The sequence below is a fragment of the Lepus europaeus genome, chromosome 17 (assembly GCF_033115175.1).
Source record: "Lepus europaeus isolate LE1 chromosome 17, mLepTim1.pri, whole genome shotgun sequence".
In the NCBI taxonomy this organism is placed as follows: domain Eukaryota; kingdom Metazoa; phylum Chordata; class Mammalia; order Lagomorpha; family Leporidae; genus Lepus; species Lepus europaeus.
Window position 1 is genome coordinate 63109614 of NC_084843.1, and position 14737 is coordinate 63124350.

Below are 14737 nucleotides of genomic sequence, written 5' to 3' on the forward strand. Positions count from 1 at the left end.
ACAGTAATTTTTTAAAACAAAGATATGAAATAGACTTTATTTTTTTAAAAGTTCTTTTTATTTATTTGAAAGAGTCACAGAAAGAGGTAGAGAGAGAGAAAGAGAGAGAGAGAGATTTCTTCCATCCACTGTTTCACTCGCCGATGGTCACAATTACCAGGGCAGGGCCAAACCAAAGCCAGGAAACAGGAGTTTCTTCTGGGTCTCCCATATGGGTGCAGGAGTGCAAGCATTTGGGCTGTCTTCTACTGCTTTCCCATGTGTATTAGCAGGGAACCTGATCTGAAGTGGAGGCTTTAACCCACTGTACCACAGCACCAGCCAATGAAATAGACTTTAGGTTGAGATGCATACTAATATTCTATGCTCAGTGAACTACTAGAAATAAAACTAGGTCTTTCCAATTTAACTTGGGAAATAAGTATGTTTATATTTGAAATATGAATTAGCACTTTGTTTTCATTTATAATATAAAGTGTTTTAGGAAAAGTTTTCTCAGTGTTCAGTTTTAATTATAATTATAAATTGCAATGTGAAGTCTACATACTGCTGAATTAATACATGGAGTCAAATAAAAATGTGTATAAAATATTGAAAGTTTTTAAAAAAGTTTTATTTTGGGACAGGTGCTGTGGCATAGTGGGTAAAGCCACTGTCTGCAGTGCCGGCATTCCATATAGGCGCTGGTTCAAGTCCACTTCCAATCCAACTCCACTTTGATTCAGCTCTCTGCTATGGCCTGAGAAAGCAGTAGCAGATGGTCCAAGTCCTTGGGCCCCTGTACCCATATAGGAGACTGGAAGAAGCTCCTGGCTCCTGGCTTCAGATGGGCCCAGCTACAGCCATTGCAGCCATTTGGGGAGTGAACCAGCAGATGGAAGATCATTCTCTCTCTCCATCTGCCTTTCCCTCTCTGTAAACTGCTTTTCAAATAAATTAGTTAATTTTAAAAACTTTCTGTTTGTCACCTGTATTCCTTATATATAATCTTGATTTCTCATCATTTACATAAATAGTATCACAATCTGATAAGGAGGTCAGAAAAATACATTTTGTCTTCTAAAACTCATCAAATAAATTTATACTCAGTCTTCTTTAACATTATCTGAAGGATCAGATAAAAATTTTAAAATAATTATTTATTTGTTTATTTTTATTTATTTGAAAGGCAGAGAGACACACAGAGAGATAGAGAGAGGGGTAAAGAAATGGAAGACAGAGCTCTCCTATCCCTGGTTCACTCTCCAAATACTGCAACCACCAGTGCCGGGCTGGGTAGAAGCCAGGAGCTCAGAATTCAATCCAGGCCTCCCACATGGGTGGCAAATACTTGAGCTACCACCTGCTATTTCCAGGGTGCACATTTAGCAGGAAGCCAGAATTGAAAGTAAACCTAGAACTTGAACCCAGGCACTAAGCGGCATCTTAGCTGCTGTACCAAACCCTGGCCCCTATCCACAAGTCTTTTATTATTATTATTTATTTATTTGAAAGGCAGAATTACAGAGAGAGAGAGAGAGAGAGAGAGATATCTTCCATCTGCTGGTTCATTCCCTAAATGGCCACAGCAGTCAGGAGCCAGGAGCCTCATGCCGGTCTCCCACGTAGTTAGAAGGAGGGTCCCAAAGACCTGGGCCATCCTCTGCCACTTTCCCAGGTACATTAATAGGGAGCTGTATCAAAAGTAGAGCAGCTGGGATCTGAATTGGCACCTATATAGGATGCTGGCATTGCAGGCTGCAGCTGAACCCATTACGCCACAACGCTGACCCCATAATCCACATGTTTTGAGGCTGATGAGCCAGTGACACTGGAAGATGATTTTTTTCACTTTTCTTTTCACAAGATGAAAACTGTTGCTGCCAGCCAAATAGCATCCCACTCAACATATCCTAAAAAGGAGTAGGAGTCACAGCAGAAGTCTCTGTATGTACTCATCAGTTATCTTTGTGGTCACAAGAAAGATGGTATAAAGGAAACTAAGATTAGGCTTTGATATTGCCAGATGCTTGATGCACTAGAATGTAAAGATACCTGACCTCAGTAGGATTATCCTGGACGAACAGGACATCTTCAGCTATTCATCACCTTCTGGTTTCCAATGTCCTTTTACCAACTGCTCAGAATTCATGATGATGGTATTACCTGCAACTTGAGGCCAGCCAATAGCTATCATGACTGTCCAGCCATCTTTGTAAAAGCTATTTTCCAAGTTCTGGTTTCTTCCTTCATTCCTGCAGTCAGGAGTTGAACACATAAGCATGAATAGTCTGGGGCCTGATGCTGTGGCATAGTGGGTAAAGCCACTGCCTGCAGTGCTGACATCCCATATGGGTGCTGGTTCAAGTTCCAGCTCCTCCCCTTCCAATCTAACTTTCTACTATGGCCTGAGAGAGCAATGGAGGATAGGTCAAGGCCTTGGGCCCCTGCACCCATGTGTGAGACCCTGAAGAAGCTCCTGGCTTTGGACTGGCACAGCTCCAGCTGTTGAGGCCATCTGGGGAGTGAACCAGTGGATGGAAGACCCCCCCACCCTCTCTCTCTCTGCCTCTCTGTAACTCTGCCTTTCAAATAAATAAATAAATCTTTAAAACAAGAATGAATAGCTTTGAGAAACTAGGTCACAAAAAATATACTAGACTGAAGATGCCAGTAACAAAACTCATATTAGTGTGGTTTATAAGAAAACTCAAAGAAGCCTATTCAAGAAATATACAGGATAAAATTCTTCCACTAGGGTTGAACATTGTGGTACAACAAATTTAGCTGCCATGAGCAACATTTGCACCCCTTATCAGAGCCACAGTTCAAGTTCCAGCTTTTCTGCTTTTTTTTTTTTTTTTAAGATTTATTTGAAAGTTAGAATTACGGTGAAACACACACACACACACACATACACACATACGCACATCTACAACTTCACTCCCCATCTTCCAACTACTATTTCACTCCCCAGATTACTACAATGGAACTAGGAGCCAGGAGTTTCACCTGGGTCTTCTATGTGGATGGCAGGGCCCCAAACACATGAGCCATTCTTTGCTGCTTTCCTAGGCCATTAGCTGGTAGGTGAATTGGAAGTAGAATGGCTGGGACATGAACCAGTGACCATATGGGATGCTGGCATCACAGGTATGGCATCACCCACTATGCCACAATGTTGGCCCCCAGCTACTGTGCTGCTGATCCAGCTTCTGGCTAAAATGCCTGAGATGCAGTAGATAATGGTCTAAATTCTTGGGTTCCTGCCACCCATATAGGAGACCTGGATTGAGTTCCTTGTTTGTGGCTTTGGCCTGGCCCAGCTCTGGCTCTTGTGGCCATTTGGGGAGTAAATGAGTAGACAGAAGATATCTGTGTGTGTGTGTGCGTGCATGCCCACTCATGTGTATGTGACTCTCTATCACTCTACCTTTCAAATAAATATTTAAAAAAAAATTCCTTGGCCAAAGCAGTGGAGTACAGCAGTAAACCAGCTTGGAATAAGATTTCTCCATGCCGCTCTTGTTACTCCCAGATGATGCTTCAGTACCACCATGGATGCTAGATAGTGGGCATTGTAAAAAAAAAATGGAACATGATGTGCAGGACAATGCGAGGGTCAGCTCATCTCAGAGAGTTAATGAGGGGGCCAGCGCTGTGGCGCAGCGGGTTAATGCCTGTAGCGCTGGCACCCCATATGGGCACCGGTTCAAGACCCGGCTGCTCCACTTCTGATCCAGCTCTCTGCTATGGCCTGGGAAAGCAGTAGAAGATGGCCCCAGTCCTTGGGCCCCTGCACCCACGTGGGAGACCTGGAAGAAGCTCCTGGCTCCTGGCTTTGGATCAGTGCAGCTCCAGCCATTGCGGCCACCTGGGGAGTGAACCAGAGGATAGAAGACCTCTCTCTCTCTCACTCTCTCGCTCTCGTTCTCTCTCTCGCTCTCTTTCTCTCTCTCTGCCTCTCCTCTCTCTGTGTAACTCTGACTTTCAAATAAATAAATCTTTAAAAAAAACAACAACAACAGAGAGTCAATGAGGACAACCCACTATGGTGGCTGAAGTGTCACCACCCTGTCTTAATTTCTAATTTTAAAAGATTTATTTTATTTATTTCAAAGAGAGTAACAGAGATAGAGGAAGAGACAGGGGGAGATCTTTTGTCCACAGGTTTACTCCCTAAATGGTTGCAATAGCTAGGGGTGACCAGGCTAATGCCAGGAGCTTGGAACTCATCTGGGTCTCCTACATGGTGGAAGAGGCCCAAGTACTTTGGACTCCTTCTGCTGCTTTCCTAAGCACATTAGCAGGGAGCTGGATCAGAGGAGAAGAAGCCAGAAGTCCAATTGGCGCTTTCATATATGATGTTAGCATTGGAGGTGGCAGCTTAACCTGCTGTGCCACAACACTGGGCCCCAGTTCTTAACAATGTTGTCTTGGAGCATGTATTATAGATGGGACATCTAATGGGACCATGCATGCATTAGGGGTTGCAGTCTCAGTTTATATTCAGACCTGTTTTCTGCCACCTGCCTTTGCTGGGTTTTCAGCTGCTTGCTCCCCTGTCCTCTGGCCCCCTGACCCTGTCCAGCCTCCTCCATGCTGCCCTCCTCACTGCTCACTGTTGCCTTCTGCCCTCCACACCTTGTTCAGGGTCCAATGTGTGCTCCCTATGGTATCTAGGGATGAGGCATGGGGTGGCCATTCCTGGTCAGGGCTAACAATACAACAGCATGCTTGATGGAGGACTTGGTGGGGGGTGGGGCAGAAAGCATTTTACCCATTCTCAATCCAGTTATTGACTGAGACCAGTGGAAACTATAACACCTTTAGAGGTCACCCATCTACTGTGCGGGAGGCAGGCCTGTGGGAAGTGGAGAAGTCTAATGTGGCTTCCTTCCCCCTTGCTGGGGAACAGAGAGAGAGGAACCCTGGGAGCCAGTGGGTTTTGTGGGCTTATAAGTTCCCGTAAGGGTCTATACTTAACAAAAAATATCCCCCTGCTCAGGGTGTATGACATTAAATAGCAAATAAAAAATACCATGATGGAGGTTGGTGCTGTGGCATAGCGGGTAAAGCCTCTGCCTGCAGTGCCAAAATCCCATATGGGCATCGGTTCAAGTCCCAGCTGCTCCACTTCCAATCCAGCTCTGCTATAGCCTGGGAAACTAGTGGAAGATGTCCCAAGTCCTTGGGCCTCTGCCCCTATGCGGGAGACCTGAAGGAGGCCCCTGGCTCCTGGCTTCAGATCGGTGCAGTTCTGGCCATTGTGGCCAACTGAGGAGTGAACTAGTGGATGGAAGACCTCTCTCTCTCTCTGCCTCTCCTTCTCTCTGTGTAACGCTGACTTCCAAATAAATAAATAAATCTTAAAGAAAAAATACCATGACAAGTTGAGAGAGACCAGTGAGGAAATAAAGAAGCTTTTACATTGTAGTATCTTTTCAGTCTTTTCCTGCATTCTGAACAAGGGACACGCATGTTCATTTTGCATTGGTCCCTACAAATTGAGTAGCTGATGCTCCGTGTAATCTTAGACAAACTTCAGAGTCTTGTTTTCCTCATCTGTAAAATAGATGATAAAATAGTTTTTGCTACCTACACCTTAATCTAAATAAGGGATTATCACAGTGCCTAGAATTTAGAAAGCACCAAATAAATGTTAGCTTACAATGGAGCGATACAAAAGTCAAATGACAATAGACATAAAAGCACTAAGAAAAAGTGAAGATACTATGAGAAGGAAAAGCCCAGGATCTGGCAACAGGCACATCAGAAATGGAATATATATTACTAGACAAAAATAGCTTTAAAATTGCACAGGAACACTGGCGCCGTGGCTCACTAGGCTAATCCTCCACCTAGCAGCGCTGGCACCCGGGGTTCTAGTCCTGGTCGGGGCACCGGATTCTGTCCCGGTTGCCCCTCTTCCAGGCCAGCTCTCTGCTCTGGCCCGGGAGGGCAGTGGAGGATGGCCCAAGTGCTTGGGCCCTGCACCCCATGGGAGACCAGGAGAAGCACCTGGCTCCTGGCTTCAGATCAGTGCAGTGCGCCAGCTGCAGCATGCCAGCCGCGGAGGCCAATGGAGGGTGAACCAACGGTAAAGGAAGACCTTTCTCTCTGTCTCTCCCTCTCACTGTCCACTCTGTCAGAAAAAAAAAAATTGCACAGGAACACACATAGTTTAATCTCTTGGCAAAACATGGGCCCTTGGGAAATATTTTTTAGTATATTTGAGGATCTTTTGCCTGGAAGCATTAATGAGAATGTTTACCCCAGAAAGGAGACGCTTGTGCAAAAGAGAACTTGAGGTGAAGAAGACACTAAAGATGTCTTGCACAAAGGACGCCATGAGAGAAGTGGTTGATTTGGTCTCACTTCCAGAATGTAAAATGTACATACTTTTGCATTTTCACTTCACTTAAAGGCATCTGTCCTAGATAAGTACAATACAGAGAAAAATACAATGATGTTCACACAGATTTTTTTTCAGGTTTGTCAATTTTGTTGATCTTTTCAAAGAGTTAACTAAAAACTTTTATTTATTTGAAATGTAGAAAGATGGGGAGAGACAGTAGGGAGAGAGGGAGAGGGAGAGGGAGAGGGAGAGAGAGAGAGAGAGAGAATCTTACATCCTCTGGTTTGCTCCCAAATGCCCAAGATAACCCAGCTGGGCAAGGCAAAAGCCAGGAGCCCATTATTCTATCTGGGTCTCCCATGTGGGTGAGAGGAACCCTAGGTACTTGAGCCATCACCTGCTGCCTTCAGGAATCGGGAACCAGACGCTCCTATAGGAGATGCCAGCTTCCCAAGTGACGCCTAAATCACTGTAACAAATTTAAGCTCCCAGAATTATATTTTAACAGCAAAAAATAAAATGTAACCTAAGTCCATTAGCTGGAAATGGCTCATATAAATTGCTTTATTTGGGCTGGCGCTGTGGCGTAGCAGGTGCTGGCATCCAATATGGGCACCAATTCGAGTCCCGGCTGCTCTACTTCCTAACCAGCTCTCTGCTAATGGCCTAGGAAAGCAGCTGAAGATGGCCCTAGTGCTTGGGCCCCTGCACCCATATGGGACACCTGAAAGAAGCTCCTGGCTCCTGGCACAGCTCTAACCATCACAGCCATCTGGGGAGTGAACCAGCGGATGGAAGACTTCTCTGTAAACTCTGCCTCTCAAATACATAAATAAATGTTTTAAACAAATAAATTGCTTTATTCTATGACATGGAATACATCACAGTCATTAAAAAGGAGGCTGATTTATGTGCACTAACAAAGAAAGATAATCAAGGAATTACATAATTAAGGAGAAAAATACCTAGCTGCTTGAAAATGTTTAATCTCATTGACTTACAAAATATACATGTAGGGCCGGTGCTATGGGGTGCTATGGCGTAGCAGGGGACGTTGCCTCCTGAAGTGCTGGCATCCCATATGGGGGCCGGTTCGAGTCCCGGCTGCTCCTCTTCCGATCCAGCCCTCTGCTATGGCCGGGAAAGTAGTGGAAGATGGCCCAGGTGCTTGGGCCCCTGCAACCGCATGGGAGACCCGAAGGAAGCTCCTGGCTCTTGGCTTCGGATCAGCGCAGCTCTAGCGGTTGTGGCCATTTGGGGAGTGGAAGACCTCCCCCTCCCCTCCCCTCCCCTCCCCTCCCCTCTCCTCTCTGTGTAACTCTTTCAAATAAATAAATATTTTTAAAAAACCAAAATGTACAATGCATAAAGGTCTAGGTTACACATGGGATGTTAGCAGTGAGTACTTGTGAGGGCAGTGGGTGGAGTCTGTGTAAATCAATGGGAGACTCACGTTTCTAGGCGCACTTCTGTTGTTGGAATCGCTCTACCACAAACGTCTCCCTCCACCACGGAGAGAACATGGAAAGAGTATTTTCACAGTCTCGGGTGTAGGGAAAAGTTGGGTTGGGGGCGGGGTGGACCTAGGGTCTCGGCTCTCCTCAGACTCGAGAGCCGCGGGAGGTGAGGAGATTCCGCCCAGCTGAGGTGATTCTGCAGAGGGGCGGAGCTCTGCAGCTCCGAGGCGGGAGGCGGCCCGGGGAGGCGGGGCCATCCGACTCGAGCCGCTCGCTCCGTTCCCACCATGCCCTTATAAGGAGCGCCCGGCGTTAGGGCTCGGGAATCCGGTCTCAATCCCTGAGGCGCAACCCCAATCCCAGGCCCCTCCCTAGGGAATGGGGGCGGGGCGGGGCCTTGGCGGCGCGGTGGCAAGGGCGGAGCTTCTCGGAGAGGGACCAATAGGAGTGGCGTCCCCGGTCTGAGAGGCGCTTCCATTGGGCGCGGCGACGTGAGGGGGCGGGGCGCCCGTGAGGCTGGTTACGCTGAGGGAAGCCCCGACTCCGTAGTCGCCGCTCCGAGTCAGTCTCTCCGCCGGTTGCCGGCCCCGCCGTTCCTAGTTCTCTGTTGCCCGCGGTTCGCCGCCCCGCTCACCGCCGAGATGCCGGTGTTTCACACGCGCACGATCGAGAGCATCCTGGAGCCGGTGGCGCAGCAGATCTCGCACCTGGTGATCATGCACGAGGAGGGCGAGGTGGACGGCAAAGCCATCCCTGACCTCACCGCGCCCGTGGCCGCTGTACAGGCGGCCGTCAGCAACCTCGTCCGGGTGAGCGCACTGGGCCTGGGGCGGGAGCCGGGGCGGGAGCAGCCCCTGGGGTCCCGGTCCGCCTTGCTGCACCCCTCAGGCAGCTCGCGCCAGACCCCGTGGGTTCCCATGCCTGTTCCGTGCTGCGTGACCTTGAACAATCCCCCGAGCCTCTGCTGGCCTCAGTTTCCTCATCCGTAAAATGGGGGCAATTGAAATAAAGCCTGCCTTGCGGGTTTGTTGTGAGGATTCGGCGAGGTATTATTTGCAGGGCGCCTAACACAGCGTATGGTTCAAAAAATACTCGTTAGGACGTCTGACTGCCCCTGGCCCTCCGCTGGCTGTCCGCTTTCTCGGTTACTACCTTGCTCTCGGCTCCTTTTTAGGCCTCCCCATTCTGGCCTGGGGGTGGGGCGGCGGGCTTGCCTTTGGATTCCCTTCCGTTCCTTCCAGGGATTCTTATTTGAGCCACGTTGCTCTGTCCCTTCTAATACTTCTCTCCGCGTCTAGCCTCTCCTCCCCTCCTTGTTTTACTGCCCACTCGTCTCCTTGCCGGCTCCTTCTCCCCGCTCCCGGGCATTTGACTTCGGTTCACACCTCTGGCACTCTCACCTTTATGCAGTAATTCCTGATCGGGAACCCCATTTTCCCTCTCCCTTCACCCTGCGGCCTTTCGTTTTATTCCCTCGGGCGGCGATTTCCACCTGCGTTTACCTGCTGTCAAAGCGCTTCCTCCCACCGGGGGCCTTTCCAGACTCGGGGGCCCTCCTCCTCGGGCCCCTCCTCCTGGCAGGAAGCAAGATGGAGCTGCTGGGAGAGGCCTGTGGAATCTGGGATCTGCGGGCCCCTGCCGGAGAGAGGGCTGGGGCGTCCCCTCGCCAGCCGGCAACTTTGCTGGTGGTTGAGTGGCTCTGCAGACCCCGGTAATCCACAGCTGTGACTAATAACCGAAGGTGGGGCCCGCTTCTGAAATGGGAAAAGAGGTGCTGCGACCAGTCTGCTGCTAACACTCCCCTGCCTAGTGTCACACTTAATGTCCCCGGTGGGTGACTTAGGCTGCTGCTGCTGCTGCTGCTTGTTAGCAGAAACTTTGGGAAAAGTTCATGCTGCTCCCTCTTTGCAGTGTGTGTCAACAGTGTGAGTTGGGTGGTTGGGAGGTTGGAGGCCACTGTGGGCCTGGGTGGGGCAGGGTTAGTTATCTGATTAGAGCACTTGGGTGCACTTAGACACTTCAACAACTGAAAGTCCTCCTCAGTCTTAAGGAGCTCCCGGACCGCCTCAAGCAGTTCAGGAGGCACCACTGCCTAACTACAAGTTGATTCTGCACAGATTCAGTAAGAGTCTACTCAGTAAGAATACTGTATTCGTTCAAAATGTCTAGTTCTACATAGTTCTTGTTCTTATTATAACCAATCTTAGTCTAAGACTCCAGAGTACATTCTTATGTAGTGTTGTCTAACATGGCTGCATTCCAGGCCTCCATTTTTCAACAAATGGGAAACAATGTAAAGAGACAAGGTAATTGTGTCCCTCCATGTAGTACTTCAGGAAATGAAATCTTAAAACCACATGTTGCACTTGGAACAGAGCTAGTGTAGTCTAGGGGTTGATATCTGGTTAGGCTATTTAGAGAAAAGTTATTTATGAGCTTCCATGCCATGAATTAATAAGCATTGAATGCTGTATAGAGAGCATTGTAATAAATCAGTTGTTCTTTGCTCAGAGCATGCCTGAGAATCACCAGTGAGGCCTTTTAGAAATAAAGATGTCCAGCTTGCAGCCCAGACTGAGGAACTCCCCAGGGGGGTACAGTCAAGGCCTTTGTATTTTTTTTTAAAGATTTATTTGTTCATTTGAAAGTCAGATTTACAGAGAGAGGGAGAGACAAAAAGGAGAGAGAGAGATCTTCTGTCTCCTGGTTCACTCTCCAGATGGCTGCAATGGCCAGAGCTGGGCCTATCCGAAGCCAGGGGCCAGGAGCTTCATCTGGGTCTCCCATGTGAGTGTGGAGGCCCAATCACTTGGGTTGTCTTCCACTGCTTTCCCAGGTGCATCAGCAGGGAGCTGGATTGGAACTGGAGCAGCTGGGGTTTGAACAGGGGCCCATATGGGATGCTGGCCCTGCAGATGGTGGCGCAGCCTACTATGCTATAGTGCTGGCCCCATGATTTTTTTTTTTTTTTATATAGGTAGAAGAGACACACAAAGAGAAAGTGGGACAGACAGACAGACAATGCATTCTATTGGATCATTCCCCAAATTGCCACAATGGTTAGCACTGGGCCAGGCTGAAGCCAGCAGCCTGGAACTCCATCCAGGTCTCCCACATGGGTAGCAGGGACCCAAATACTAGGGCCATCTTCTGCTGATTTCCTGGGCGCATTAGCAGGGAGCTAGATTGGAAGTGGAGCAGCCAAGACTTGAACAAGCACCATATGGGAGGCTGGCTTTACTGTTGGCAGCTTAATACCCTGTGCCATAGTGCTGGCCCCTACCTTTTATATTTTTCAGAAGCTCTATAAGTGATTTTGATTTATACCCTTGGATAGGAAACTATAATAGATATTGTAAGACATATAAAAGAGAAATAAGGCAAGTAATAAGCTGAAAAAAATACATAGTATTGTGCACTTCCCAACGCATATAAAAGAAGGGATGCAAGATTAGTGGTAGATATGAATTAGCAGGGAGAAAGTGGGGAGGATTATGCTGATAGTTGTGACCAAAGGTACTTGTGAATTACCTTTCTAGATTTCAGTGGGTAGACTGTCTTGATTACAGCTGGCGAGGCAAGTTGGACAGAGTGGAGAAATTGGTACATGACATGGGCAGTTTAACAGAGGGCCTTATCCAATAAGATGAAGAAAGTAGGAGTGGGAGGATAAGGATGGTGTGTGATGAAGACTGTGTGGATCATTTTCTGGGGAACGCCAGAGGACCTACCCGCTGCTATGGATTCTCGGTTTCAAGTGTGGCCTTTAAACATGTAGATCCTGTGCATGACTCAAGTTCCAGCTAGATTGTGTCTGGAGAACAGGCCTTGTTTAGTATTTCTTTGTATGCACTCCAGTTTTTACTCTCAATGTTGTCACACAAGAATGGCTTGATAAATATTGTTGAAGGAAAGTAGGAAGTATGGGAATTGAGAGAAATTAGAAGATTTAAGATTGGTTGGTTATGAAGAAATGAAGACCCAGACTTTGGATGTGGCAGAGAAAATGGAAAAGTAATTAAATTTAAGTCTTTAAAAAATTATTTATTTATTTATTTATTTTTATTTGACAGGCAGATAGTAAGAAAAAAAAGTCTTCTTTCTGTTGGTTCACTCCCCAAATGGCCGCTATGGCCGGTGCTGCGCCAATCCGAAGCCAGGAGCCAGGTGCTTCCTCTTGGTCTCCCACGCGGGTGCAGGGCCCAAGCACTTGGGCCATCCTCCACTGCCCTCCCGGGCGACAGCAGAGAGCTGGCCTGGAAGAGGGGCAACCGGGACTAGAACCGTCGCCCATATGGGATGCCAGCACTGCAGGCAGAGGATTAACTAAGTGAGCCATGGCGCCGGCCCCTAATTTTAAGTATATTAAAAGAGATAATAGAACTTGTTAGTAGAAACATGATCATAAAATAATAGAACTGATTTTAGAACAAATATTCTGGAATTTATGTAATCTGTATGTCTCCTAAATTACCTTAGGAGGTTATATTCTTAATTCCAGGGTTTCTCTTAGGAACTTTGTTTCAGATGTTTTACATATATATGCTAAACTAGTTTTACTTTGGTCAAGAAACTGTACATTTTAACTGAAGTGGGCCTTAGCTAACTATTTATCATTCTTTGTCTAAAAGACTTGTGGATATTTCCAAAATTAAAATTTAATAGATAGAAATGAAATTATTGGTTGTTGAGCATGATCGTTCACTTATGAAACAGGTGGTTATTGGGACCCCCTTGAGTGTCAAAGCAGTAAGTACAGCACTGGGCAGAATAAGGGTGATATTGAATTGAAACTCCTGACTGGCATTGAGGAAGTAAAGTACTTTGGGAATTCAGAAGAAGATGAGATTACTTTTGATGGGACCATCAGGGAAGCTTCATGAGCAAAATAACATTTGAACTCTTCAAGATGTGGTAAGGGGCAGACATATGGTGCCATACCTTAAACGTTTGGGACAACTACATCCCACTTTGGAGAACTTGGATTTGAGTCCTGGCCCTGCACCAGATTCCGGCTCCTGCTAATGTGCACCCTGGTAGGCAGCAGCTGGGGCTCAAGCTGTCGGATTCTTGCCATCCATGTGGGAGACCCAGATGCAGTTTCTGACTCCTGGCTTCTGCCTGTCCAAACCCAGGTTATTGTGGACATTTGGGGAGTGAACCAGCCAATGGAAGATTTTTTGTGTGTGTCTTTCTGCCTGTTATAAAATAAAATAATGAAAGCTGTTTCTAAAAAAGAAAATAAAGATGTGGTAAGAAACTATGAAGGCAAAGGCATACAATTTTTTTTTTTTTTTTTTGACAGGCAGAGTGGACAGTGAGAGAGAGAGACAGAAAGAAAGGTCTTCCTTTTGCCATTGGTTCACCCTCAATGGCCGCCACGGCTGCGGCCGGCACACCGTGCTGATCCGAAGGCAGGAGCCAGGTGCTTCTCCTCGTCTCCCATGGGGTGCAGGGCCCAAGGACTTAGGCCATCCTCCACTGCACTCCCAGGCCTCAGCAGAGACCTGGCCTCAAAGAGGGGAAACCGGGACTAGAACCCGGTGTGCCGGCGCCGCAAGGCTGAGGATTAGTCTATTGAGCTGTGGCGCTGGCCTAAGGCATACAATTTTCAAGAATCTGAACACCAAGTTTTTTTTTTTTTTTTTTTTTTTTTTTTTAACTTTTTTTTTTTTTTTTTGACAGGCAGAGTGGACAGTGAGAGAGAGACAGAGAGAAAGGTCTTCCTTTTGCCGTTGGTTCACTCTCCAATGGCCACCGCGGTAGCGCGCTGCGGCCGGCGCACCGCGCTGTTCCGATGGCAGGAGCCAGGTGCTTCTCCTGGTCTCCCCTGGGGTGCAGAGCCCAAACACTTGGGCCATCCTCCACTGCACTCCCGGGCCACAGCAGAGAGCTGGCCTGGAAGAGGGGCAACCGGGACAGGATCGGTGCCCCGACCGGGACTAGAACCCGGTGTGCCGGCGCCGCAAGGCGGAGGATTAGCCTGTTGAGCCACGGCGCCGGCCGTGAACACCAAGTTTTGACTTAGGGCATTATTAAGGGCCCTTTGGGAGGCAGGATTTATTTAAAATTGTATATTATATTTGTATTTTTTATATTTATATATTTTTATTTGTAATTTTGTGTATATTTGCTATGCAAAATAGTCTGGTCACTTTATGTACATAGTACACAGGTTGAGTATCCCTTATCTAAAATGTTTGGGTCCAGAAATGTTAGATTTTGGATTTTTAAAAAATTTTTTGAATATTTACACATATGTATCTTGGCAAGGGGACCTAAGTCTAAACATGAAATAATTTATTTTCAGATACACCTTATACACATAGCCTGAAGGTAATTTTAGATAGTATTTTTAGTGCATCTGTGTTTTGACTGCTACTCACTGCATGAGGTCAGGTATGGAATTTTCCACTTGTAGTGTCATGTCAGCACTCAAAGTGTTTTTGGATTTTGAAACATTTCAGATTTTTTGGTTTTTGGATTAGGGACGCTCAACCTGTTTGAATACTGAGTCATCACTTTCACTTTGCAATTAGAGAGGGAGTAGAATGCGAATATTTATTTACATGTCCTTATTTTCTACTGAAGATCCCAAACAAGGCCATTTATGTATGTAATTACTTATTTTAATTGATTTATTTCAGAAGCAGAATGAACACTCTCTTCTGCTAGTTCATTCCCCAAATACCTGAGTGGCAGGAGCTTGGCTGGACTGAAGCTGGTAGCTTGGGACTCAATCCAGGTCTCCCATGTCTGTGGGAGGAACCCAGCTATCTGAACTATCACTGTTGCCTCTCAGGGTGTGTATTTTTTTTTTTTTTTAAAGATTTATTTATTTACTAGAGAGGCAGAATTATAGACAGAGAGAGGTAGAGACAGAGAGAGAGATCTTCCATCCACTGGTTCACTCCCCAAATGGCTGCTACTGCTGGAGCTGGGA

The 14737-nt window shown here is 46.9% G+C and overlaps 1 protein-coding gene, 1 long non-coding RNA gene and 1 pseudogene across 3 annotated transcripts in view; 1 reads left to right on the forward strand and 2 right to left on the reverse strand.

Annotated features, from left to right (window-relative positions):
- LOC133776196 (uncharacterized) overlaps positions 1 to 7985 on the reverse strand; it is a 33312-nt gene extending 25327 nt beyond the window's left edge. The window contains exon 1 of the long non-coding RNA XR_009868361.1: positions 7791 to 7985. This is a non-coding gene — a long non-coding RNA (uncharacterized LOC133776196). The remainder of the gene's footprint in view (positions 1 to 7790) is intronic.
- LOC133776295 (trimeric intracellular cation channel type B-like) lies at positions 1753 to 4580 on the reverse strand (annotated as a pseudogene).
- A 350-nt stretch (positions 7986 to 8335) lies between the features above and the next one.
- The window catches only part of VCL (vinculin), a 130450-nt gene continuing 124048 nt past the window's right edge, over positions 8336 to 14737 (forward strand). Inside the window, exon 1 of one of the 2 annotated variants that reach the window (XM_062214999.1) lies at positions 8336 to 8603. In XM_062214999.1, the coding sequence (XP_062070983.1) occupies positions 8436 to 8603 (168 nt within the window). In that variant the 5' untranslated portion in view covers positions 8336 to 8435. The remainder of the gene's footprint in view (positions 8604 to 14737) is intronic. The other variant, XM_062214998.1, reaches the window with a different exon arrangement.